We start from the raw sequence: 27,530 nt of genomic DNA on the forward strand, positions 1-27,530 counted from the left end.
TGTCCAGGCTCATGGCTCTTTTTGAAGGCGTCATATCCGGGGTGCTTCTGACACTTCCCAAGGACAGCTGAGCAGCCCCACCTCTGGTAGGGCCCATGGCTTCTTTACATTTTAAGTTAACATTTTGCTTTGGAATGGTTTTAGATGGTTCCAGAAGGTGCCCTCACTCAGGGCTCACGTCTAAGTTCTGACACGCCTCCAGGACGTGGAACTGTTCTGAGTTCTAATTATAGTTTGAGTTTAACACAATTTTACTTGAGATATTTTCTACCTCAGGACCCATTCAGGACATCACACCACACCCACTGTTACATCCTGGCTTCCCGATGCTGTGACCAGCATCCCTTGTCACTGAAGATCTTGACAGTTCCTGGCGGGGGTGGGGGAAGAGCTATAGAATGTCCCTCAACTGGGAGTGTGAGAGACAGAGGTTATGGATTTAGGAGGAAGGCACAGAGGTGGTAACTCATCCCTGTCACATCACCCACAGGGCACTCGCTGCCTTCATGACCTGGAGTCAGACCTGATGCACGCCTTGCCTGGACATGGCACCTCTCGAGGTCTCAGCACACACTTGGCTATGCAGTGGAGGGAGTCCTGCTTACCTCTGTGACCCACCATCTCTACAAATTCTGGGGCCTTCTGTGCAGCAGTTGTTCCCCATATGCTCTTATTTAGCTGGTCTTTTTGGTATAGATTTGTGGACATTGTGTCATCTATGAACCAGTGACTCATTATCTATTTTCTTGTTGCAACTATGGTTTCTATGGCTGCGGTTGGTTGTGGCCTTGAAGATGCTATGGTTGGTCCTGGCCTTGAAGATGCTGTGCTTGGCCCTGGCCTTGAAGATTCTGTGGTTAGCTGTGGCTGAACTTTCCCAAAGTCCCACTAGAGCAAGTCTGGCTCACAACCACATGTCATGGTCCTTTGGGGACCATACCCAAGGCATGTGTAGTTTCTAACTAGAACTTCCTCTGAGCTGAGGAACCAGGGCTTAGGGACCTGCTTTAGAGCTGGCGAGGGGACCCTTGGCAAGATGAGAATCACTGGCTGGGTATATGCACGCTGGGGCTTTGATCTGAGGCTCTGCCCTGATTCCTCTGACTTTCTTCCTTCTCATGACACTAGTACTGTGGCAGGCCCTCCAGTCAGACCCCAGAAAAGTGACATCAGCAGCACACATCTCCCATCTTTGCAGCCTGTTTCTTTTTCTTTCTTTTTTTTTTTTTTTTTTTGGTTCTTTTTTTTCGGAGCTGGGGACCGAACCCAGGGCCTTGCGCTTCCTAGGCAAGCACTCTAACCACTGAGCTAAATCCCCAACCCTTGCAGCCTGTTTCTTATCGAGTCAGAGTCAGGCTTAAACCTTACACCACTTCAACCAAGGTCTGAAATTGACAGTAATGTGCCAATGACTGTCACCAGCCCCTTCCTCACCTGACTTAGGTCTGGGGATAGAGAGGCCCTAGGCCCTAGGCCCTGAGACTCAGTGGGAGGCTATAATGTCTGAACTGCGTGGAAGATGGACAGAGGGGAGAGGGAGAGGCCCTGTCACCAGCTAGCTAGGTCAGGAGAGGGCTGGACCAGGACAGCATGTCTACCTGGGAGCCCTCAACTAGCATCAGATAGTAAGTTGTCTCCACTGTGTCCCAAATACTACAAAGCACCCATGGGAGTAAGAAGGAATTTTCCAGAGATTTGGCAGATGCCACAGCTGTGGCTGTGTGCTATGGACAGGGTGTCCAGAGACTAGGAGCAAGATGGTCCTCAGGAGATTCTAGGGAAGGACCTGTGTCCGGCTTTGTTCTGAACCTCCAGCAGGTACTCATCTCATGGTTGCTACCTCCTCGAGGCATGGTCTGAAGGATGCTGGAGAGCCCAAGGTCACAGTCCGCCATGGAAGTCAGTTGGAGGGCAGAGCTATGGGTTTCTGCTCCTCCTCCATTAAGAACAGGAGCAGCAATAGCCAATGGTCTCAGGCTGACCATGAACCCAGAGGTATCTGATCCACTAAGGCAGGACCTCCCTCACAGGGCCATTGGGCAAAGGAAAGAAAGATATCAGACTCTGAGACCTGTCTGATTCCTCCAAAGTGATCAGGTTCCCCTCAGGTTTTGGGAGCGAGCCCCCCTTACTCTGAGACTCCCACAGATAAGACGTACATGAATTAAGGCCCCAGAAGCCACTGTGCTGCTCTAGGGATGTAGCATTCGGGGCTGTGCATCGTCACTAGGAACTTAATCACTGCTAGAGACTGAGATGTGTGGAGAGCCCATGAAGAGGCAAGGAAGGCATGGCAGTGCTGAGGGCTCTGCTCAGTTCATCACTGATCTTAAATGTGCAAATAATGCCCAGGGCCATCTTCTGACCTTACAAGGCCAGCATATGTGACCCTTTCTCTACCTCCATCACCCTACCTGCCTTAACATTGTTTCTTTAAACACTGCTGTATGGAGGTTTGGCCATCCATACGTGAACTTGGGGTACACATAATTCAGCTCTTAGTGTGGAATAAATCACTAAGGGCATTTACTCTCTCATCCATGTATACAATCTACAGGACATGGATTGTGGCTGGTATGATGCCTTGGAAAGACCCAGGGGTTGGAGCCACTTGAGTTGAGTGCTGACCCAGCCACCAGGGGTCTGAGGCTGTGGACATCACCACCTCTCCACATCTCAGCTCCTGCTCCTGAAGGCTAACACTAACAGTACCCTACCATGGAGGACGGAGGATGGAGGATGGGTTGAGGACTCCCCCACCTCCAGCAAGGTGTTCATTGAGATGCTCCCTCCAGCTGTTCTCTTAGTGACAAACCACCCTGTTTTCCTTCCAGGACATGGACACACTGACAAGAATAGAGCCAGACACACACAACACAGGAAGTACACAGGCATGAGACACAGGGCTCTGGAAGCCATGCGGAGACATGGGACGAGCAACCCCCGCTGTGCACTGCACGCCTTACCTCGGAAGTAGGGGATGTAATGATGTCTGAACACGGATGTAGGGCTTGGGTGTTGGGACAGGGACAGACAGCTACTGGTACCAACACTCACAGTACCAGCTGCGGGCAACAGAGAGCAGTCAGTAACCCTGGGCTCCTCCACCCCAGAGCCACCAACTCGCCCTAGTCCCCACTTGGCCAGGGACATTGCCCCTCTGCTCTCCTGGGGCACCTGAATAGGATTACCCAGAAGGCTGTGAGCCATCTCCTTCAGATGGGGTCAGGAGATGCTGCATCTGAGACACAGGGTGGCAGCCAGAGCTTGGGACACATCTGGGGCCCTGTCCATGGCTCACTTTGGGGTGTCCTTGTGAACAAGGACAGTGGGGGGGGGCAGCTTCCAGAGGTCAAAGAGTGGTCTGTCACCAGCATTCTCATGGCACTCGACAGTCCAGATACAAAGCTTAGCCCTCTGGGCTTGACCCCTGACCAAGCAGTCAGTAGCCAGGCCCTCCTGGTGATGCAAAGTCAGGGGTCAAATCACAGGGGACCTGGGGGAAGGGCTCAAGAAAGTCACTGCTGTCCACACACCTGCTCGCCCATTCATCCTCTCCTTCACTTAGTTTACTCACTAACACGTCTACATTCACTGACTCAGTCTTTCACTAACTCATGTGCTTATTCTCCCAATTAACTCAATCATCCAATGACCCATTCATTTACTTACTCATTAACTCTCTGACTAGCCCATTCATTCATTCACTCACTCACTAATTCACTTACTTAATCATCCCCTGACCCATTCATTTACTTACTCATTAACTCTCTGACTAGCCCATTCATTCATTCACTCACTCACTAATTCACTTACTTAATCATCCCCTGACCCATTCATTTTCTTACTCATTAACTCTCTGACTAGCCCATTCATTCATTCATTCATTCATTCACTCACTCACTAATTCACTCACTTAATCATCCAGTGACTCATTCATTAACTTACTCATTAACTCTCTGACTAACCCCATTCATTCATTCATTTATTCATTCACTCACTCACTAATTCACTCACTTAATCATCCAGTGACTCATTCATTAACTTACTCATTAACTCTCTGACTAACCCCATTCATTCATTCATTCACTCATTTACTCACGTACTAATTCACTCACTTAATCATCCACTGACCCATTACTCATTACTTACTCATTAACACTCTTACCTCATTGACTCATTCATTCATTCACTCACTCACTCACTCATTCACTCACTCACTTAATCTCTCATGCACATACTCACTCACCCTCTTTCTTTGCACTCACTGAGCAGGATGGACCAAGAATATTGCAAGGAATCAATGAAAATGACTGCAAACAGCTAAGTTGATTTTTCCACAAAGTTTTCGAAATTAAGAGCTATGGTCCACAGGTGTGAAAATGGGTCATGCACAGCTGGCAGGAAAGAAGCAGCCTGGAAAAATCCCTCCAAAAGGCAGAGCGTCTTGTGCATGGTCCCTGTGGCTTTCACATGCCAGCTCAAAGCTGAGGAACGCAATGCAAACTGGGAGCCGAGTGGGAAGGGTTGGGGTGGGGAATGAGGCAACATGGTAGGAGGCCCTGCACAGGGTTGTCTCCCAGCTGGAAGGGCATAGGGACCTTTGCCAATCTCTTTCACGGGATGCTTGTCTTTAGGGTTACTGCGTGATAGGTACAGCATTAGACATTGTGACTGGCTATCGTGGCCAATGACTCTGACTCCTCAGCTAATCCTCCCAAGCTACCGTGGGCTCACAACTGTAAGACTGTGGCTTGCTCTCCTACCTCATGTGTGATTTCACATCTGACAGCTCTGTGACCGCCCCAGAAGCCCACATTGTTCTGTGTGGGCCTTGGGGCTGTATGCGTCTCAAGATGTGCACTGTGGGTTTAGACAACTCCTCCAGCCCCAGCTGCCTTCTGGCTGCCTGCTCCACTGCTTGAGGTAGTGCTTTTGGTATGTCCAAGTGGCCAGACGCTCCGTGACCCCACTGGCACCCCCCCACCCTGCTGTTTTTCTCAATGAACAAAGAAGCTACTTTAGGTCAGTAAACTCATTGAGAAATACAACCTCATCAGGGGTCAAGACAAGTGGGGTGGGGGTGAATACCTACCTGGACGACTGTAGTGCTGGGGTGATCGTGACGTTGGAGTGTAGTGCCCAAGGCTGACTGAGCCAGCAGAGCTGGGGCTGGAGGTCCTGCACTGCTTGTAGGACCGATCATCCTGATCCCCCTGGGTAGGAAGACAGTGAGAAGACCTGGGTCAGGCACACAGCCTGCCTTTCACCCCCTAACCCCAACTGTATTTGCCCTCTAGATCCCGGGGGCAGAAACAACATAACCCTAAAACAGGGTCTTAGAGCATAAAGAGAGCACATCTGGACAGCGAGAGGCAGGGCTGAGTTATAGCAAGTCCCTCAGCCTGAGTATGGACCCATGGGGTACCCATCCTTCCAGTCCATCTGACCCTCCTTGGTGCTAGGACTTCTGGGATGTGGTGGAAGGACCATACCTGCATCCTCCCTGCCCTACCCACTCCCCTCCCTCTTAAACCTTCCCAGCACTCTGGGCTGCTGGTACAGTTTGAGAACACTGACGTGCTCCTCACGTGGGAGGGAAGCCCTAGGTGCTCTGTGGCACCCTCTGAGGCATGAAGTTGCCCTCTGGGGCTCAGAAGCCAGCCAACGAGACCACAAGCACTGATGACACAGCCCTATCTTAGCAGGAAGAGTTTCTGGGAGCAGCCAGAGCGGGTGGCAGCAGCATGAGATGACATGGCACTATGGTCCCAGAATCAGCCTGCCCATCCCTCTGTGATGTAGCCTGGTGGCCTGGGTCATGCCAGCCCTCCTAGCCTCATGTCAACCCCAAGCATCCCACAGCAACAGGGTCCCCACAGTACCCCAAGCATTGTTTCCAAGAAGGATTGAGGAGGTGGTAGAGGGGCCAGGCAGAAGCTTTTGCCACAGATCCTGCTTCTAAAGCTACAAGAAATGGAATGTGTTCCTCAGTCTGAGACATGAGGAGATCCTCGATCTTTGGACCTTCTGTGGACTGGAGTGGGACACTTCCCAAGGATGGGGAGGGCAGAAAGCAAACAGCCCCTGTTACTTGGTTTCTGGGCCCCAGTTTCTCCATTGTTAAATGGGAAACTCCTAGAAACTACCTCTAGGTGTTGTTCTGGGTAAAGGAATTAGGTATAAAGTGATTACAACAGTGCCCAGTACAAAGAGAGGGCTCGAAAGAGTGCCACAGTCCTATGCCCTTCCCAGCCCTGGATTCTACTACACAGACTAGAGTCTGAGGGGCCAACCTGCACCACTGATTCTGAGGAAAACAAAGAAGCTTTAGGGTGGTATTAAAAAGCTTATTTGAAAGCTTAGTTCTTAGAGTGTTCAGCCCCAAGGGCCCAGAGCTTCCTAAATATCTAGTTGGGAGCAAGAAGTGTACCCCAGCTCACCCATGGACGCCATGACCCAGGCCAGGATCTGCTGGGAAATCCCACATCCCCAGTGTCGGTGAAGACTTGTCTGCACACACATGGGGGAACATGCGATGAGATATGATTATAAAAACAGCCAGCAGGAGGGCCCCCAGTGAAGTGGCCAGGGCCCTGTGGCCCTCAGGGTGCCATGCTGGTCATCTCTATAACCCTGCAGACGGTAGCACCATGAGCACACAGGGCGCAGGCATAGGCGGTGGTTACCTCAGTCGGCGTTGGTGAGAGCAACTGAGGTGACTGTGGACACAACAGAGCAGCTGTTAGTGCGCTGTGCCAGGGTTGCTTAGGGGTAAGAGGGCTGTTTGGTAACCACAGGCAACATAGGTGCCTACGTTCATGACCTGCGACTCTAACTGACAAGGGGGTCCAGCACAAGAGGTGGCCTGGTGCTGTTTGAGCCAGCTCCTTCCTCCATTCAGCCCACCCGATCACATCCACACTCTCCTCAGAGACCATGAGTTCAAAGAGAAAGCTGTTGGTAGCTCAGGGACCATTCATTCTAGCCACACCCTCTGGGCTCGTCACTTTCATTTTTCTCTGGAGGGGAAAGATGGGGTGGGGCTCAGCAGAAAGAGCTGGGACCGCAGGCTAGGAGAGAGCCAAGAGACCAAGGCTCAGAAGGGTGGCGCCAGTCTTTATGCTTCCAGTGAATGACTCCTCCACCAGAAGCATGGCTCTCCCACCTTGTTCTTGACACCCAGAAAGCGGGGTCCACAGGCAGCTTACCTGGGCCACGTGAGTCCTAGCTGAACCTCATTCGGCCCTGGGCTTTTTAGGTGTGACAGAGAAAAATCACTCCCAGGGGCTGGGCTATGGTATAGGGACAGAAATCAAAAGCAAAAACAAAACCACAACAAAAAAACCCGCCTCCATTCCTGAGAATGGTCCAGAGGCAGCGAGGCAGTAAGGAAGTCATCAGCTACTCTCTATGTGATGTACCTGACAAGGGTCCTAAGGTTTTCTATATTGTGTTGCCACCCACCACACCATCATCCTGGACCATAGGAGGAAGTAGCATTTTAATGGGAATACCCCTTCCCCAGGGCAGCCTGGTACTGACCTCTGCTGAGGCAGGTCTCACAAACAGTATGACAGAAGGTGCAAGCTTGTGGCAGGGCAGATACGGGAGAGGGTGACACCTAAGTCACATACATACACTCCCATGCTGTCTGCTGCCCTCTGAAGGACAGACCTTTAAGTCAGAACTATCTGTGGGCCACACGGACCTTGATATTTCGAAGGTGTGGTCTCACCTTCGAAAAGAATCATTGTGCTGAAAAGAATCATTGGAGGTTTCCAGATCCTGTGTCTGCAATTCTATGCCACACACTTGAACGGTAAAATTGTGTACCATGGATGTAGGACAACGCTGTCAACAGTCTGTGGGCTTGCATATCAATCCTGATCACTGAAACTTTCCCCACCATAGCTTCCTGAAGTCACTGAAGGAATGCCAATGTCCCATTCAGGGATGACCTTGCTGTCCTCCTGAGGCTGAGTACAGTGGGACTTGAACCCAGCTCTGAGGCCTGAATTCCATGTCCCTGAGGATCAGCCAGTGCATGGTCTTTAGGAGAGAAAAGCCAGGCTTTGGGTCTCAGAGGGATACAGCCAAGTTGCTTGACCTCTGACCCTCTCCAGTTGCCTGCTGCCTGAAGGCTAGATGCAGGGTGGTAAAGCCCACCCCCAGCTCAGGTACCAGGCAGTAGGCACAAGGTTGGTGCCCTTTTCTCCTCAGGCTGCACGCCAGGAGGGCCACCTGCTGGCACCTTTGCTCTTCTTGGTCCCTGAGTGGTCCTCGCAGCCTGCAGGCTTGTTTGGGGGCTATAACCTATGCAGGGCCAAGCTGAGCGACTCAACACTGCTATGTAAATACAATCCCCTGAGTCTTGGCCCTCACACCCCACAAGGTCTTGCTGAAGCCACAGAAGGAAGTCAAAGAGGCACGTGTTAGAAATGACCATTTCCCTGCTCCAGTTAAAGATTTGTTCTGAGCTCCACATACAGCCCAAAGCCACACTAAAATCTAACGGAAGGAAATGAGACTTAACAGGAACTGTGTTCAGTGGAAACAGGCAGCTTGAATAAACCAGCACCAGTAGATGCCCTGGTGGTTTGAATAGGAATGGCCCCCAGAGACTCATGTGTTTGGATGTTTGACCATAGGGAGTGGCACTGTTTGGAGGTTTGGCCTTGTTGGGGGGAGTGTGTCACCATGGAGGTGGGCTTAGAGGTCATATGTGCTCAAGCTACACCCAGTGAGGCACACTTCTGCCAGCTAATCAAGATGTAGACCTCTCAGCTCCTTCTCTAGCACTATGTCTGCTGCATGCTGCCATGCTCCCTGCCATGGACAACGACAGACTAAACCTCTGAAACCGTAAGCCAGACCCAATGAAATGTTTTCCTTTATAAGAGTGGCTGTGGTCACGGTGTCTCTTCACAGCAATGAAATTCTAATTAAGACAGACGCCTTCTATTTTCAGAAATACTAGGGAATCGTGAACCATACTGTTTAACCAGCCTAAGGATGGGCTGCTCAAGACACCCAGGAGATGCTGGCCTAGGAATGTGGGCTCAAGGCCATATGGTCCAGAGAGAGAAGACGGCACACTTCATCATCATAAAACACTCAGAGGCCAGGGAAATGCAGACATTTGTACAGTGTGTGTCCCTCTCCCAAGCTCTCCTCGCCTCCACTTCTCTCTCAGACGCTGTGAGGGAGTGTGGTTGAGTGGGAGTACCTTCAATAAGATGGACATGCCATCTGGGGGCGAAGAAGCAGAGTGTGGGCAGTGACTAACTCTGTCCACAAGAGCCAGCTCAGGGGGAAGCATGCAACACATGATGAAGAGCCGTACCTCACCATAGCTCTGCCTGTCCCCCACAGCCGAGTGGCTAATGTAGGGCGAATAGGAGATCATGTCGGGGCGGTCGATGTTGTAGATCGCTTTGTTTTTGGGAAGAGCAGCCAAATCCCTGTAGTCCAGGATCTCATCACCAAGCTTTGCCTGAGGAAGGAGAACAGAGGAGGGGACACTGATGACACAGGCCAGGCCAGAGCCATTCCACAGCCAGCAGTGAGGATGTCCTGGGTTTGCAAGGCTCCAGCAGGGTATGAGCACACTGAGTCCCCAGGGAAGGTGAGGTAGGGATGCAAAGCCACAGGATAGCTCTGGAGTCAGACACTGAAGCTATTGGTTGTGCTCGTAATGTATTGATGCAGGGCCTGACAGTGAGACTCAGACTATGACCTAAAACCACACACGGTTACAGGTATATACCATGAACATCTATCACAGATGTACATGCACAGAATCCCCTACTCACATCCATGTACATACATGCACACACACACACACACATACACACACACATGTATGCCTGCACACATCAGAGCACACACAGAGCCTGTTTGTCTAAGGTGATGGGGGGATGCACCAGTAACACCCACTCTGCATGATAGCACACACCTGCCCGCTTAAAGCACGTCCCCATACATATGCACGGCTACTTGCACACCAGGACTGGCTCTTACAAGTTTGCACACATGTGCATGTCACACACACACACACACACACACACACACACACACACACACACACGACCCTAATGTGACTCATTCTGCCCACATCATCCCACACACAGCCACATTGGCACATACATTCTTATCCTCTCCTCGCCTCAGCAGTTTTGAGCAAGTACAGAACAGTAGCAAGATGGCGGCTCGGCATTTGACAGGGTGCTGGGATGTGGCCCACTGGACTCACTGTGAGGTCCACCTAGCTGCTGTAGCTCCTGTTTATTCTGCCCACCCTCCTCAGAAGTGTCCCCTGCACCCATACTCATTCTCTAGCCCCACCTATCCCCTCTGGCTCACCTCAACTCTTTCCAGCCTTCAGCCCAGCTCTGGGCTAATCCCTCCCTGCTCAGCTTCAGAAACTCACAGCTACCTATGACAGGGATGCTCACAGCATTCCCATTTATACAGATGAAGAGTCTAGAGCTCAGAGACGTTGAACAATTTGCCCAGAGTCACTCACCTAGGAAAGTATGGTAGCTGCCTGCCCCTAGAACCCTTCCTCTAGTTGATACTCCCTTCCATAGGCCCCACGCTAGCTACAGATACGTCAAGTGGCACTCCTGATGACCCCTCCCAGCTGCTCCCACCTCAGGCCATCCCCATCTTTGTTAATTGTCTGTTCAGAACCTAGCGGGCTCTGCAGAGCCCAGCAGCCCTCACCCATACCCTCCAGGGAGCCTTCCTGACCAATAGGCTCACTAGAGAAATTCACTAAGACCGGAGGTCTAGTGCTTCACAGCTCTAGCTATTCCTTTTGGAGCCCAGGGAAAGCCTCAAAAATCTGAGGTCAGATCCTAAGCCGGGGTTTGTGATCACTACAGACCATCCCATTAGGATTGTCTGGATGAACAGAGCCCAGGAGATCTTTCCCTGACCAACAGTTTATCTGTCTCCTTTGCCCAGTTCCACACTCTCTGCCCCTCAGCTCCTGTAGTTTCCATCCTTCATCTGAGGGCTCGTCACATGCTATTCCCACCCGTGGAGGTCTCTTGGGAGGGCTGACCTTCTGTGGACTGTATGTCCTCTCCCATATCTCAGGGTCAGGGCTAGGGTTGTCCAGGACCCCAACTGGATTTGATACCCTTTCTCATGCTGAGCAATGAGGCATCTGCACAACTGGGTGGGCACCCAGCCTCTGCCTCCTGTAGTACTGCACCATCAACTGCTTCATGCACTGTCCGACTGCTATGAGCATCTCACTTAAATGCTCTGTAGAGGGTTCTGCAGGCTGCAGTAGGACAGCCCAGAGGCTAGCATTTCCTGGATAACTAGGAATGATGTGTCCATGTTGGGGACAACTCACCTGTCCCCCTGGCTATCTTCCCCTAGCTCACTTGGGTAGGAGGTCACCTGGCCCTGGGTGGCCCCCTCTTCCCTCAGGCTCCTGTACAACCTGGGCTCCCAAAACCTAAAAGTTACCTGCTGCAAACAGTGGTTGGCGAATAGCTTGTGGCATTAGTTACTTTCTCTGTGCAAAGACCTTGGATGGTTGCCCTGACAATGGGTTACGCTTTCTAACTGGTGAAGGCTATTTGTGTGTGTGTGTGTGTGTGTGTGTGTGTGTGTGTGTTTTCCCCTTTTGTGTTTTCCTTTACACTCTGTGAAACAGATTAAAAAGATGACCATACAAGATACCACAATGCCTACACTCCACAGTGTATATAGTAATACAGTGTGGGGTGACTGGGCTTTCACTTCATGCCCATGGCTGCCACCAGAAAGAGGCGCCAAGGTACTGTTCCCTGTGGTTTCCCATTGCTGAACAATAAGTCATACTTACTGTAAGAAAAGCAGCCACAGGTCACCGTCCTGAGCCGCAGCTGCAGAGCTCATGAGGGATAATGAGGGAGATCACGTTCCCCTTCCTGCTGGCCACCGCTATTTGTGTAAACAACAGGCAGGGGCTAGAATGTGGCTCAGTTGGCAGGGGCTTGCCTAGCATGTACGAGGGCCTGGATTCCTTCCCTGGCCTCATATGGCAGCCATAATGGCACACTCCTGTGAATCCCGGTGCTCAGGAGGTGAAGGCGTACCATCTCTCATTCCTTTCTCTGGGCCTAGAGCTCTACAGGGAGCCTCACATGCCAAGCTGTAGGAAGCCCTGGACCACCAGTGGTGTTGGAGTCACCCTAGCTTATGAATAAGCCTCCAGAGGCCCACTAAGGGAAACACCGTGCCTAGGGTACACAGCCAGACCCCAGACCTCACGGGCACAGGCTGAGACTCAGCACAAGTGGGCTCAGAGGGCTCTGGAACCCACTCCCTCCACACTGTGGTGACAGTGACCCCAGGAACGATGTTTGCTATTACCGACCGTCAGAATGACCCTCTGCTAACCGTCATGGGAGGATGTAGGCTGAAGACAGGTAAGGGGGAACGAATCTCATCACTCTACCATGCTACCAAAGATCCAAGGCCTGGCTAGGAGAGCCAGGGGTGGGTAGCAGAAGGGACTTGCTCCTGTCACATGCTTCCCTCTGGTACTGAGGCTTCTCAAGTCACTGTGCTGCCCTTCAGCTTGTGCCTCAGGACTCTCAGTGACAAACCTCACCACTCACACATGGTGTAATACCAATGCCCTCCTGTCTCTAACCTACCCTCTGAGGCAACTGTTCTAACAACTTCTTAAAACAGACTCAATCTTTTTTATACTTATGTGGATGGTCCCATGCATGTGCGTGCATACACACACACACACACACACACACACACACACACACACACACACCTCCAGTGCACTCCTCTTGAGGAGCTGGGCAGGAAACTTCTGTGTTCACAAGCAAGGACCTGCACTGTGCCCTTGGATCACTCTAAGTGTAGGCCAGCCATGCCCTCCGGCACTGCTATGGCCGCATCTATACACAGTGCTCTTCCTCTCATCACCAGCCAGATGGGGAAAAGGTCTGTGTGCCAGGTCACACAGATGTTTGCAGCTTCTTCACTCTCCAGTCTGCAACCATTTCTTTCCCAAGGGAGTGCTAAGTAACCTCTCTCAGCAGACTCTGTAGTACCCACAGCACTGGCCCCATGGTGACCCCACTGCCACCCCATGTCACTCTCCAGGACCCCCACTTACATAGATCACACGGCTTGGGGACCCCGATGTGCTGGAGGCAGGCACAGAGACAATGCTCTCTGAGGAAGTCCTGGTTTCCTGAAACAGAGATGTGCAGGTTGACCTGGAGTGGAGTGGTGCCACCCGGAACCTTCTGGAGGTAATCTCCAGGATGCAGGCAGGAATGCCAGTGAGTTCGGCAGGTAGAGTTTTTCCCCTTTTGTGGGCTGAGGGAAGTCTCAGAACAAACACACAGGCTTGGGTGAACAGCTGAAGCCATCACAAACACAACAGGCCATGTGAGGGTGAGGTGTCCACAACCCGATGCTCACTGAAAGCTTGGATTGTCCCAAGGGATGCTGGGGTGAGGTGATCCCATCTCTGGGGATGGAGGCAGGTGGGCATGTCTAGCAACCCTTGATCTCCATGGCACAGGGACCTCTGTTACTCCTCTCCATGGGTGAGCTTCAGTCCTCCAGCCATAACCTCTGCTTCCCTGACCTGACTCTCAATTCCTTCTCAGCTGCTCCTCCTCTCTTACCTAGGCTTGCTCTAGTGATGTGTGATGTCACTCTCGGCTGCTGACAGTGGCCCAGCCTCCTCAGACAGCTGTAGCTCCTCCTTCCTCTCCTGCACGCAGATCTCCTGAACTCCCCACACCTGGCCACCCTACACCCCTCTCCAGTTCTAGTGTCCTGCCCCATGCCTCCCGTTCACCTCATCAAAAAGGTGAATTTCCACCAGTATTGCTGCCTCACAGAAGGCAGGAGTTCTGAACCCTCAACCTTTAGCTTCTTGTCCCCCACTGTGCATCTTCAGTGGCCTGCACCACCACCAATCCTGCCTTGTTTTCCTCTTTCTTGCCTCCAGTGTCTGCCATGTTCAGAGCAGTTAACATCTTTTAAGGGCCAAGGTGGGTCCCCCAAATTTCCTGTGTAGTAGCCCTACCCTAGGACCTCAGTGTGTGACCCTGAGCCACTGGGTGGGTCTAAGCCAATCTGCTTAGGGTCATCATAAAAAGACACACACACACACACACACACACACACACACACACACACACACACACACATGTGAGGAAACAGGAAGACGCTGCTGCCAAACCCAAGCAGAGATACTTCAGGAGGAGCCAGTCTGCCATCGCCTGGGGCCTTGACTCCTGCCACAGAGAAGCAGGAAAGGGTTGAAGCCTGGAAGAACCAAGCCCAACTGGAGGAGGCCTCCCCTCCTGAGTTCCTCCTACACAGCATGACACCAGCAGTAACAGGCAGACACCAGACGTGCCACACAGGGCAGGAGGAGGCACAAACCTGTAAGGCACAGGGCAGGGTGCCCGGGCAGGGCTGACTGCAAACAGAGCTGTGCATCTAGAAGGAAGAGAGGACGGACGGCGTGAAGCTTGCTCTTGAGATCACTGCTATCCCTTCTGTAGGTCCTGGGCTCTGAATCCCTCAGTGCCAAGCCATGCCTTTCCTGCAGCCTTCAGACCATCAGCTTAGTGTTACACTGACAGGGGGCCTGCCTGACCCCTGGGACCACAGGTTTCTGGGGCTGACAGGGATAGGATCACCTCATAGCATTTGCTGATACAGAGAAGGTGGCTCCCTCATGCTTGTAATTGGTGCTTGTAAGTCAGAGCCTGCACTACAGTGAGAGGTGAGGTGACTACTATACCCTACCGACCCTAGGTGACACTTGCCTGGAGTTTCTGCTTTGAAAATGTCCCTTCATTGTAAAGTGGTCAAATAACCAGATAGGGGCCTGCCTATCCTGTGCTGCCCTGCAGACCTGTGTGGTATTCAGAGCAAAGTCTCTCGCTGGTCATGCCAGCCCCACAGAGTGGGCAGAGATGATCACTTAGCTCTCAGTGGGCCATGGGCTCCAGCCACCCTGAGGTGATGTGAGCCCTCCTGTACCCGGTGCCTAGCTATGTGGGTGAGGACAGAAGACAAAACCTAATTCACTGTCAGAGCTGAGGTGACTCTCCCCAGGGGGCACTATCCTGACTCTGCCCCTGCCACCCCTGACCTGAAGACTGTCCCACAAAGACCCACAGTGAACCTCAGCACCTTGCTCCCCAGAGCCATGTGGCACTGCCTTGCTTCCAGCCACAGAGATAAGAATGGGACCTGGAACTCACAGGGACACCATGGGCCTCCTTCAGCACTTAATTCTGATACAAAATCTCTGAAAACATAGGGTGAATGGGTGCTGTGCTAAAGATGTCATGATGCCTGTGGGGCTTGGTAATCATGTCCTAATGTCTCCTAATGTCCACTGAACATACTCCAGATGGCCAGGACCCTGCATCCTATGATTCTTGCTCACAACAGACTCCCTGCCTGTGTGGAGGAGAGAGTGGCTTTCCAGACGGCAAGGAAGGCCCGTACCCTGCATAGATTGACCAACGAAGAGCCGGGGTCTTGCTGGATGGAGAATGAGTCCCCTGAGTATCCTGCAGATGTCCAAGGGCCCACATCAAGAGACACTTGTTAGGGTGACTACTAAATCCAGGACAGGCAAGACATTTCTAATCACTGGGAAGAAAGGTGTGGCCACCACACACTGACAGGTTTCAAGGGTCAACAACACAGGTGCCACCTCCAGGTGCCCTGTTCCTCAGGGACAGGAGTCTTTCCCTGTCTTCAGCCAACCAGGCCTGCCTGACCACACTTCCTCAGAAGCTGCTCACATGGAGAGCAACAGAGGGCAAGAGTCTGCCCCACCCCCACCCCCACCCAGGCCAGGAGCAGCCAGCCCTAGAGAGCCTGGGCTCAACACCAAGAAGCCAGCTGGTCTCAGGCTGCCCAGCCTCTGCCCCAAATGTTGGCTGAAGGAGATGACCTTCATTTCTAACCACTCATTTCAGTAGCTGTACAGACTAGACAGCCCCTGAAGCAGAGCCCTCCTGACAGGCCTAGGCAGACAAGGCTGCCTTCTTCTTGACCTGGCAGCACCCACTCCTCAGGGCGTTCAGGCCAGGGACCGGAGAAAGTGAAGAAGGCAATTGTTCCCTGCAGCTGGTATGGGGCATGGGCCACCCGCCCTGTCCCTGAGCCTGGCTGGGGGAAGGGAAGTGAGCGGAGTATCAGCTCTTTCCCAGCTCTGTTCAATCACAGGTCAGGATGCTTCCCTGTGCGTGTGTGAGTGTGTCTGTGGCCTCTGGGCATGCTGGGCTCCCTCCTTCCTCCGAAGTGTTGGGCTGCACAGGGGACCCTATAGACAAGATGGAGTCAGAGTCTATGCTCACATCGTCACTGGTCATGACTGAGGGCAGGGATGCCCTGGGTGGCAGATGCAGTTTGCAGAGAGAATCGGGGAAAAACAGAGCAGACAGTGTGCTATTGATCACTGGCCTCCTACCTGGAAAGCCATAGCAAAGGCTTAATAGGATGATAGCGTGGTGAGGCAGTCACTGGGCTGGGGGTGGGTGGGTGGGGGTGGTATATAAACTCCTCACAGCCAAAGGCAGAACTGAGGAGAGGATTCTGGAGAGCGCCCTGCTGGTCTCTGGGCTCCTCCCTGCTGCCTGCCTTCCCTATCCTGCTTCTGCTACAGTCAGACTCCTCCTCTCCCTCCTCCTCCTCTCCCTCCTCCTCTTCTCCCTCTCCCTTCTCCTCTTCCTCCTCCTCTTCCTCTCCCTCCTCCTCTTCCTCCTCCTCTTCCTCTCCCTCTTCCTCCTCATCTTCTTCTTCCTCCTCTTCTAACTTCTCTTCCTCTTCCTTCTCCACCCCTTCCTCTTCCTCCTCTTCCTCCTCCCTCTCATTCCCTCTCCTCTCCATCATCCTCCTCTCTTCTCACTCTCCCTCCTCCTTCTGTTTCTCTTTGTCTTTCTCCCACTCCTCTTCATCCCCCCCCCCCTGCTCTGTAATGTAACTACCCAAGAAGGAAGGTGCCATCTTGGAAATCTCCTGAGCTCTGATCCCAGGGCTTGGGTTTGATGTCTGTACAGACTCTAGCACACCCTCCTTGGAACACTGTGCTTCCTTTCCATCCAGAGTGGCTATTGTCTCTTCATCTCTTGGCCATAACCCTGCTGCCTGGCACACAGCAGGGCATCTGTGGGGTTCAGGACCTGGCCCTTCCTAGAAGCTGAACTTTGCTCTTAGCTCCTAGGAGGTCACATTAATCTCATCTCAGCAGCAGCTGTGTTCATGGAGGGCTGTCCACAAGGGATCATCTCATGGTATGGGTGGCCATATTAGGAAGACTAACCTGTGCCCCAGGGCAAGAGCCTCAGGCCACAGGTGAACAGTTGACATGTGGGCTTTGTCAGAGCAACAGTGGAATCTCAAGCACAGAGCTTGCCTGATTGGCAGTGCTCTGTGTGCCCTGTCCTGCATATGTGCAGGAGGGTGACGTCTATCTCCACAGGGAGAAGAGAGTGGAATCTTTGCATTGGGACTTGCTGGGTATTCTGATCATCCTGCCCTCAACTTACCCTATGCCAGGCAAGCCAGCCATCAATGAAGGTATGGGAACTGTCAAGCCACGGTGCAGTTTGGACCTGCAAAATTTCTGATGGCCATAGGAACTATCTGGGGTCCCTTAAACAGTCAAGGTCATCTGTGTTCAGTGAGTGGACAAGGAGATTGACTGGGTCGGGCCATCTGGTCTTTTTGGGGCTCCATTAGACCTGCATGATGGCTCACTGACCTCCCTGCTCCCTCACCTGCAGCCCTCCATCCCCTGAGCCTGGCTATCCTATGACACCTCCAAGGCCAGTCTGAGAGGCATGAGTAGGTTGGCCTGTGTTTCTCCCTCTAACCTGCATGTGGAGAAGGACACACAGGGAAGCCACAAGTCTCACCAACCTTGCTCTTGTCTTCAGTCCTGGCTGCTTGCCGACATGCCGGATGCCAGATGGAGGAACCTGTAGACAGATTCCCAAGAGAAGGTGATCAAAGCGTAGATCTGGATAAGGGATCCATGCCTGAATATCTGCTCAATGCCTTTTGAACAGGCTCAATGACTCCCCTCTGTGACACTGAGATCATAGTACCTGGTTGGAGCAGCTTGGTTCATGTGATGCAAGGACAGGAGGGAAAGGGGAGATCGTCCCAATGTGGGCCAGTCACTCCTAAGCCTGGCCACAGGGATTCCAGGGAGCCTGGGCATGCACACAGCTCAGCCTAAGATGGCCAGAGGGGTGTTCTTAGAGGTAGAATCAGATGCAGAGGTGGGGATGAAGAGGTTCTCATGACCAGGACACCATGAGTGTCACAGCACCCACATGTGCCAGAGCTCTGATCACAGCATCAGCAACAAGTCGGACACCTCCTTCACAGAGGGCAGGTATGAGTGGCCAAACACAGGGCCTCAGGGTGGCCAGGAATGGTGGGGTTCCACACAAGGCCCCGGCCATAGGCTTCAGCTCCTCAGAGCTCTCCACTAGACTGGCCAAACCCTCACTGCAGTATGGGAAACCCATGCCTGAGAGGGCAGCCTGGACTCCATGCCGCAGAAAGCCCTGGCAGGTTCCACTGCAATGATTGGACCAGCCCAGACTGGTGAAGGGAGTCTTTGTTTTCTGAGATGACAGTACCTCCATGTGAGCACGTGTCTCGAAGCCACTGTCCGTGCTTGGCATTGGCCATCCCTCTGTCTAAGGGCTCCATTGACTGTTACAGTGGAGCCTCTGCAGAGGGCCTTCTACTGGGCGGCCACAGTGGCTGGCCTGATTCTCAGGATCTCGCTTTGGGGACAACAGGCGACAGTGGGGACCGGCCTGTTACATCTGACATCATCCCAGGGCTTGCCTCAGAAAAGGGAGGCCTGTCTGACACAGCTCAGAATGCCTCTCTGTCGATACTCACACTGGTCTGTAGGCAGTATGCAACAGATGTAGCTGCTATCGGATCCGTACCCTGCCTACCCCTGCTCAGCTGCCCCTGTGACCCCAGGAGAAAGAATCAGAGGCCAGAGAGATGGAATATCAACACAAGGCCATCCTCACTTAGCCCATGGATCATACCCACCCTAGTGCTAGTCCCCATTCATACCAGTGTCCCCTGGTCACCTCCGCTGGGATGAAGCAAAGCCTCTCAATCCACCTGCTTCTATATCTCCTCCTAGCCCTGTGTAGCAATTGAGAGGTGAACTCTCTCCTTCTGCTGCACCCTCAGCTTAGATGCAGGCCCCTGATGGGTTCCCTGCCTTCCTATTCATCCATTCATCCAAGCCAAGTCCTGCCCACACCTCCTCCAAGGAGCACTCTGAGCTTTTGTTGCTGGTGCATCTGGGTCCCTTGGCCTCACACCAGCCCCCTCTGACTGCTGCTCTGGAAGGTGGGCTGGCCTGTCTGCCCTATCTGTTCCCAGCACTCAGTGGGAAGTGAGACACAAGCTCCGTGTTCCTTAAACTCCACTCTAGACAAGGCTGTGACCTCTGTCTAGTCCTTGACCTCTGCTCCCACTTAGCCCAGGTTTAGCTAGATTAATGCAAGTCATTGAGAATCTTTCCCTCCAGACCCCTGGTCACCTTTACTGGTGGGTGACATTCCTTGTTCATCTCTGGTGACAGCCTTGTCCTGATTTCTGTAAGGATTCCCACCCTAGATGCAGGTGTTGGTTAGGTTTCCTTGTCAACTTGACACAACCTTGAATCATGGAGAATAGTTTCACCTGAGGAACTGTCTAGATCAGGTTGCTCTTAAATCTTAATTCATGTAAGATGACTAAGCCCCTCATGGGGGGCATCATTCCCTGGCTTTGGGTCCTGGATTGTATAAGAGCAGAGATGGCTAGCTGAGCACCAAGCAAAGCAGGCAGCACGTGTGCGACTCATTTCTCTCCGATCTTGACTGTGGGCATGACTGGCTGCTTTGAGTTTCTGCCTCGACTTCCCCACAATGATGGGCCAACCTGAAGTCATGAACTATTAACCCTTTCCACCTCTATGGTTAAGATTTTTTATCACAACAACGGACATGAAACTAAAATAACATAGTTTCCCCCTTGAGATCAAGCAGTTCAGAGCATGCTACCCCAGCATGTGACCAGCTGTGGCATGTGACATCCATGACTTCTGTGGCAGAAGGATCACTTTGAGCTGGTTACCTGGGACATGAACACTCGAGAATACAACAGAAAGGAGACTGCTGCAGAGGAGAAGTCCAGACCTGTATAGGGGTCTCTGGGTGTGAGGACACACCTCACCTGGCAGATGGGGAGTCAGCAGGGGTCCCATCACTGGGGAGGTGCGATTAGGTTTCCTTCCTCTATTTGACATCTTCCTGACTTTCTTTTCTCTTGGCTAAGAATGTGTTATCTCAGCCAGAAACCAAAGCTCCCTCTGAGATCCACCCTAGAGACTTACTGTCACCCTGGATCTCTTGCGCATACACAAGGGACACTCATTCTTTTGCTTCTGCCTGCCCTTTACTCTTTGCCTACCTTCCCTTACAGGGGTCACCAAAGGTGAAGCAAAAACTGTATTTTCTCCCCTACAAGGGTCACTGCCTCCCTTACTCTGCTTTCTGCCAGTAGGAAAGAATTGAGGGAACACTGGGTGCTCTGATCGGAGTTTAATAGCAATCACAAGTCTGAAAGGGCTCATCTCATCTGGGAAGAGATCCCAGGCTGTGCGGCCTAGCTTGGTCTCCTGTCCAGGGGCCCCAAGGACCCCTCTCCTGTACTACACTGTAATGTCCAATGAAGACAGTTGTCGAGGCTATGACTTTCAACCAAGCTTGCACCAGATCGCTACCGAATTTCACCCAAATGACGTCATTCCCAGTAGAGTTTTGAGATGAAGCCATTCCTTTGACTTCCCAAGAGACAGAACTAGGAGGGGACAGCCATAACCTCCCTGTCAAGCCTGCTAGGCTGGCACACTCCTAAGCAGCCTGTATGACTGGTGCTAATCCACCAGCCAGCTTCAGTTGGCTGCTCTGTCTCCCATACTGCCTTGGGGTGGGAAGTGACCTGGCAATGGCATCACCTCTCTGCCACCCCTGCCATCTGCAGCCTCATTAGGTCTACACCATCATGCCCTCTGCTCGACTGTGGGACACTTGATCTATTACAGGGAATGAAACATTGTGTGGCTCTAGAATGAGAGAGACTGCCGTGAAGGTGGCCAAGCTGTGTCACTGTTATTTTCCACCTTGACACTACTATCTCGTGATTTATTTTTATTTTATTGGTCCTGTGTGAGGGAGCATGTCCCACGGTGCACACATAAAGGTCAGAGGGCAGCTCCATAGAGTCGGCTCTCTCCTTCCACCTTTTCTTGGGTTTCATGGATGGAACTCAGGTCATAAGGTTTGTGCAGCAGGAGGGTCTCTAACTGCTGACCTACCTCACTAGCCCTGTCAATATGATTTTTAAAGGTGAGTGCGTGGCTTGCCCATGAATGCATTAGAGGGCTCCTGTCTGCCAATTTCCCTCTGCTTTCAATGTTATGAAAGCTGCTTCTCCACACACTTCAGGAAGGAAGTCCGGTCTTGCTGCAGTGTGACAGGGGTATCACAAGCCAAGGCTCAGGGGTGGCGTGACTAAAAGTCTGTGGGTCCAGGAGCAGGGATGAGGCCTGAAGGGCCATGGCGGGACCTCGTGGCCTGCTCTTCAGCAGTCTGATCTTACTCACTCAGGCTTACTCACGCCCTCAATGGTGACACAGCTGAGTAGAGACCACAGAATGTGTGTGTGTGTGTGCGTGTGTGCATGACAGTGCCAGCTCCTAGCAGCACTATGACCAGTTTCACCCCAGCACAGTGCATGTCAGGAATATCCAAACGTTTACCTTGCAGGTACATCTCCTCGCCCTCTGAGAACATCTGGCCGCACCTGACGCATAGCGCACATGAAGGGTGGTAGTGCTTCTCTCCAGCCTGGGGAAAGCACAAAGCACGTGAGTGTTGCCACTGCAGCGGGCACCCAGCAGGACAAAGTGTACATGGTGAGCATCTGACTATGCACACATCTGGGGAGCACATCAAAGGTCCAGCAGACACCGGGATTACAGATCTGCACAGGCTAGACAGGGGACGCCAAGGCCACTGAGGGGTCAGAGCCTGGGAGACCTGGTGTCACCCACCCACCTTATCCTTGACCTCTGGAGACCAACTGTACAGCCAACGGTTCCCAGATGTGACTGTGGACAGGTTAGTATCAAAGGGGGACCTGGTCCCTTCACCTCTGCATGTCCTGGAGGACAAGGGGTAGCAGCAAGGACTGGAGACTAGGAGGAGGTAACCTTGTTTCTCTGGTGATGGGAGGACAGTTCTGGGGTTTTGGCTTTGTTTTGTTTTGATCTCTGCATCCCTCACTTTGCTTGACCGACACTTCCTAGCTTAGTGGTTCTTAAGAACCATTAAATCAGATTACAATTTTTAATCCTGAAACAATAAATAGATTACACTAATTGCAACTTCTCCCCTCTGGCTTACTTGTTCACAGTGCCAAGGGGAAAAAAAAGTTCTAAAATGTTATTTCCACTGTTCTCAAGAGTGAGCGCTGTTCCCAGGGTGCGGCAGGTGGGCCTGTTGCTAAGTGTGAGAAATGAAGCCCTCACCTCACGGCATCCTAAAATGGGAAGAGGCCCCACGCCCGCTCCGGAACTTGAATCTTAATTGACACCTTCCTGAATAGAGGGGTCTTAAAAAACACCTTACCTCACTCCCTTCCCTGGAAAAAAGTAGGCCAAGGCCTCTGCCTCTGGGAAAGGAGGATCTAAAATGTGTTCCTTTCCTGTGTAGGCCTTGACAGCTCCCCCTACCCCCAGCTATCAGCTCAGCCCACACCCATGCTTATGTCTCAGACAAAGGGATCCTCAAGGCACAGAGGACCAACCCCACCCATGGCAGCTGACCCCAGTCCCAGCCCTGGTTTTTACTAAACCTGCTACCTGGGAATCTTCTGGGCCTCCCAGCCTCACCAAATAGTCTTGTTTTCTCCCAAAGCCACCTCCTTCATAGGGGTCCTCCAAATGCCTCCTAGTCCTATCCCTTCTGATCCATTCCTTGCTCCTTGGCAATTGTCCTGGCTTCTTCCTCCCAGAACAGACTGAGATTTGCTGGCAGGACCCTTCCAGGGCTGAAAGGTTTCATGGACACTGGTCATCTCCAATGCCAGTCTGAATAACAGGGTAAGGGGCTGGGTCATTTGGTGACTGCAGTAGACAGCATTGTGAGTGGGCAGGAGGCACTGGGTTTTGGGTTCTGAGCAAAGGTCAAAAACTGCTCTGTATTTTTTGAAAAGTCGCAATTCCCCATACCTCTTCCCAGCAGGTCTCTGACAGCCCCAGGGTCAACAAGCCCTGTGTGTCCAGCTGTGCCAATGTATGAATTGAAAGGGACAGAGAACATTGGTGGGAACAGTTTCTGAAACACTAGACTTAGGGCTGGAGAGCTTGCTGATCTTCCAGAGGACCTGAGTTCGGTTCTCAGCACCCAAGTCGGGCAGCTCACAGTTGTCTGTAACTCCAGCACCAGAGTCTCCTGTCCTCTTCAGGCATCCCACACAAGCTGCATTCACAGAGATATAAACACACTGGAGAGAAAGACGGAGAGACAAAAACAGAGAGAGAGAGAGAGACAGAGACAGAGACAGAGACAGAGAGACAGAGACAGACAGAGAGAGACAGAGAGAGACAGAGAGAGGCGACAGACTGTATTTCCCTCTTTAACAGTTGCTGTGACTTGCTACACTGTGCACACACTGTTCAGTCCCATACTAGCCCCCTTCGTTCTGTGGCAGTCCTTTATAGAATGCACTGTGGGTATATTATAGCCTTTGCTGTCATAAAGGGCATGGAGTTTGGGGAGGTGGCTTGAGCAAGATCATCCTGTGGGCAGATGGTGGAGCTCAGATAGATGCCAAGTGTGCCCCCAAGTGTATCCATCTCAGACTGGGCCTGTGGGCTCCCAACCCTACTGGAAAGTCCTTAGCTCCAGGGTGCAGATCATATAGTCACATAACCCCCTCAACCCTCATGCCCTGTACAAAGAACAGAGGGTGCAGACAGTCTGAACAGAGATGCCAGCCCAGAGGATCCGGACGCTGGTTTATCAGGGTCCGAGTGAGAGGGACTGTTAGAGGTGGTGGCTATCCTGTGGTGACAGGAAGACATCTGGAGAGGCTGGGTGTGTTCTTGGTTCTAGCTTGGGTGGTGGTTACTCGAGTGTGCTGATCTGTGGAAGTCTATCCAGTTACATATAGCGGGGCTTTCTCAGATTCACCACCAGTATAATGACATGGACTTCTACATAGTTTAAAGCTTAGGCCTTTTGCTTAGACAATCTCCCCGCTAGCTCATCTAACTTAGCCTGGCTATCTTGCCCACAACCCACCAACACTATACGAGAGCCACATGGCTAGTTCTAAACCTCTCTACTCCTCTGCAATCCATGTCTGGTTCTTCCCAAGTCCACTCTCTGAATCTCCAGCTTCTGCTTTCTTATCCTGCGTCATTCTCTCTGCCCAGTTGCTCCTGCTTCCCGTCCAGCTATTGGCCTTCAGATCTTTTCGACAACCAATCAGCAGCGAGACAACTTCAGATACAATTCCAGATTGCCTTTAGGCATAGAGCACTGCTTGGCCTTTAAGGATCTGAGCAGATTTACAAATGTAAGGCTGTCATGGGCCACAGAAACGGCAATACCAAGATCCTGCCAGCATTTTGCTCTCTGCCAGTTCAGAATTAACAATTGAAAATACAGGGACACAGCTTTACACAATATTAAAGAAAAAGGTTATCTCAACAGGTACACTTGGCCACTCCTCGCCACATGTCTCGCTTAAGTGTTAAGAGTTCCATAAACAGATGGAAGGACCTAATTACCAGATCCAAAACAGCAAAACCATCAAATGAAAACCTGGCAGAAAGCCCACATTTACCTGGACGGAGACAGCCTGGACAGCAAAACCATGAGCAACCCACAAACTCTCCCATTCAGCAAATGGGCCTGGCAGAAGGCTAGGCAGGCAAGTCGAAGAAGGGGAGGGTGGCTTTGCAAGTCATATACCTAATAAGGGCATGGGATCCAGAATATGTAAAGAACTTCTGTCATTCAATAAGACATGACCCAGGTAAGAGGGGAACAGCACGTTTTTCCTGTAGATGAGACCGGGTCTCACTGAAAGCTCTCGTCTCCCTGCTGTCGGGCCTAAGTTAGGCTTGTGGAGAATCTGAAAAAGTATTGAAATAATCAGCGGGCAGGGCTTTAAAACCATCTCTGAATGTCTGAGGAGACGGGAAACACTTAACTGCCACCACTGGGCTGGAGTGAGAGAGAGCTGTGAATGCAAAGCCATGTGACGTGTATAAAAGAACAGAGAGAGAGCAGCGAGTCAAAGGCAGCAGAGAGAAGGTTCTCAAAGACTAAGAGATCTCTTAACTGTGAAGGAAGAGATCTTTCCTTCTGTGACCACAGTCACTGTCACTTCTATCATTACACTGTCATGAACTGACCTGGTTGCCGTCACCCTGGCCACCACTGAGGAAAGCTATGGCAAAGAAAAGTGATGTGACTGGGATGGTGACAGACATCAGGGGAAGGAACGGCTTTGCCCAGCACCTCTGAGGACCATGGCTCTGTGGATAAGGTTGCCATTCAGAAATGCCTCACTGTCAGTGGTCACCTCGAGAGGGGCTGTCACACTGGGAAAGTTGAGAGGTGAGCCCTGTTAACACCCGAGATGACCAGGGCTTCACGAGGGCCCACATGGTTCTTCTGGAAACTCTGGCAGTGGCTGTACAGATGGCTTGGGTGACAATGACAATCTTGGTCATAGGGGAAACTTCCAGGACCGAGTGTTGGTGGATATGATGGCAGTGTTGATGGCTTTAATGAGTTTAGTAATGATAGTGGTTATGGGGGGGTGGTCCTGGTTCCTCTGGAGAAGGCAGAGGCTGTGGTAGTTGTGGACGGGGCTATGGCAGGAATGGCTATGACAATGGGGGACACAGAGGAAGCTTTGCAGTGGCAGTAGCAACAACTGCATAGATGGTGACATCTATAAAGGCCAGAAGTCACAAAAGTCAACCTTCATATTTTGGACCCACAGAGGGAGGAATTTGGAGGTGGAAGGTCTGGCCTTGTGGTATGGAGGCTCCTAACACTTTGCCAAACTGTGAGACAAAGATGGCTGTGTGGACCCAGAAGCAGCATTGCTGCTGCAGGGGTGGCAGGTTCTAGCCACTGGGAGAGAACAGAGCCAAGCAGGACAGGAGAGCCAGAGTTGTGACAGGGAAGCCACAGATAACAACAGACTACAAACTTAGGACAGCACCTGAGACTGTCTGTGTAACAGGTTTTTGGTTTCTGTCTTAGAGAAGTGTGAGGCCCTCCTACAAAGTATTGGTTACTTGTTTGTTTGTTTGTTTCTTTTGTTTTGATGTTGTTGTTTTAAGACCAAATAAGAGCGTCATTAAAAAACAAAAGAAATGGGCTGGAAAGATCACTCGGCTTAAGAGGGTTTGCTGTGCAACCACAGGAGGCTGAGTTCAGATCCCATCACCCAGGTAACGAGCTGAGCATGCTCTCATGCGCTCCTGAAACCCTGGCAATACAGGGGGCAGGGACTGAGACAGGAGTGGCGCTAGGGATTATCAGCTGACAGGTTTGCGGAGAGACTGTTTCAAAGGAATAAGCTGAGCGTGACAAAGGAAGACGCCTGGCACCTGCCTCATCTCTGAACACAGGTGCACACACCTGCACACACCTGCACTCATGTTTATATACGCCAGGGGGTGGGGATGGGGCAACTTAGACATTTCTCTAAAGATGGTAAGAAAATGATGGAACTGAAAAGATGGCTCCTGCTACATGTCACTGTCGTGGGAACTTGCAAACCAGCTCCTGACCTCCAAGGACAAGGTATCTTGTACCCAGCAAAACAAGAACAACCAGGAGCATGGGAAGCCTGTGGAGAATTGTATCCATTCACCATATAAACTAAAATTCACTCCTTGGTGTCCAAAAAATAGCAAAGACTCTTACACCCAGTTATCAACACCAAGGCACACACTGGCCAATGGCTCCTAAGCTCATACCTGCATCGTGAAGGACTCAGTGCAGCACGCCCACCCGTAGGATCCTGTATGGCTATATAACAGAGGAAGCACCCATAGGTGCAACAGTGTGGACAGCCTGTGAACACTGAAGGAAAGGAGCCAGCCATATAAGGTCAACTGTGTGACTCCCAGAAACACGCAGAACAGGCAAAGCCACAGAGGCAGCCGGGACCCGAGGTGTGTGGAGGGTTCCTTTTGAGGGATGGAAAAGCTATGGAAACAGTGAGGAGAGGTTTGAACACTGACGGCAGAAGCTTGAGATGCCTTGGAGTTTGTGTGTTTTAGTGTATTCCCCGAGCTTCGCTGCACAGTTGGGCTCCCTCTGCATCTGGAAGAGGTTGGCTCCTGGTGGTGTTCTTGTTACTGTCAGGCACATGTCAGCAACACA

At 51.8% G+C, this 27,530-nt stretch overlaps 1 protein-coding gene across 37 annotated transcripts in view; it reads right to left on the reverse strand.

Annotated features, from left to right (window-relative positions):
- The window catches only part of Ablim2 (actin binding LIM protein family, member 2), a 124,941-nt gene that overhangs the window by 37,857 nt on the left and 59,554 nt on the right, over positions 1-27,530 (reverse strand). For 11 of the 37 annotated variants that reach the window (XR_010057389.1, XR_010057390.1, XR_010057387.1 and 8 more), the window contains 8 exons: positions 21,869-21,956; positions 17,938-17,996; positions 14,434-14,490; positions 13,145-13,222; positions 9,347-9,496; positions 6,690-6,722; positions 5,096-5,216; positions 2,967-3,065 (listed from right to left, as the gene is read on the reverse strand). Coding sequence is in view for 26 of the 37 variants with exons in the window: in XM_063273363.1 (XP_063129433.1) it covers positions 2,967-3,065; positions 5,096-5,216; positions 6,690-6,722; positions 9,347-9,496; positions 13,145-13,222; positions 14,434-14,490; positions 17,938-17,996; positions 21,869-21,956 (685 nt within the window). In the remaining 11 variants the exon portion in view is untranslated. The remainder of the gene's footprint in view (positions 1-2,966; positions 3,066-5,095; positions 5,217-6,689; positions 6,723-9,346; positions 9,497-13,144; positions 13,223-14,433; positions 14,491-17,937; positions 17,997-21,868; positions 21,957-27,530) is intronic. The other 26 variants (XR_010057396.1, XR_010057397.1, XR_010057395.1 and 23 more) reach the window with 7 other exon arrangements.

The sequence above is a fragment of the Rattus norvegicus genome, chromosome 14, assembly GCF_036323735.1.
Source record: "Rattus norvegicus strain BN/NHsdMcwi chromosome 14, GRCr8, whole genome shotgun sequence".
NCBI lineage: Eukaryota > Metazoa > Chordata > Mammalia > Rodentia > Muridae > Rattus > Rattus norvegicus.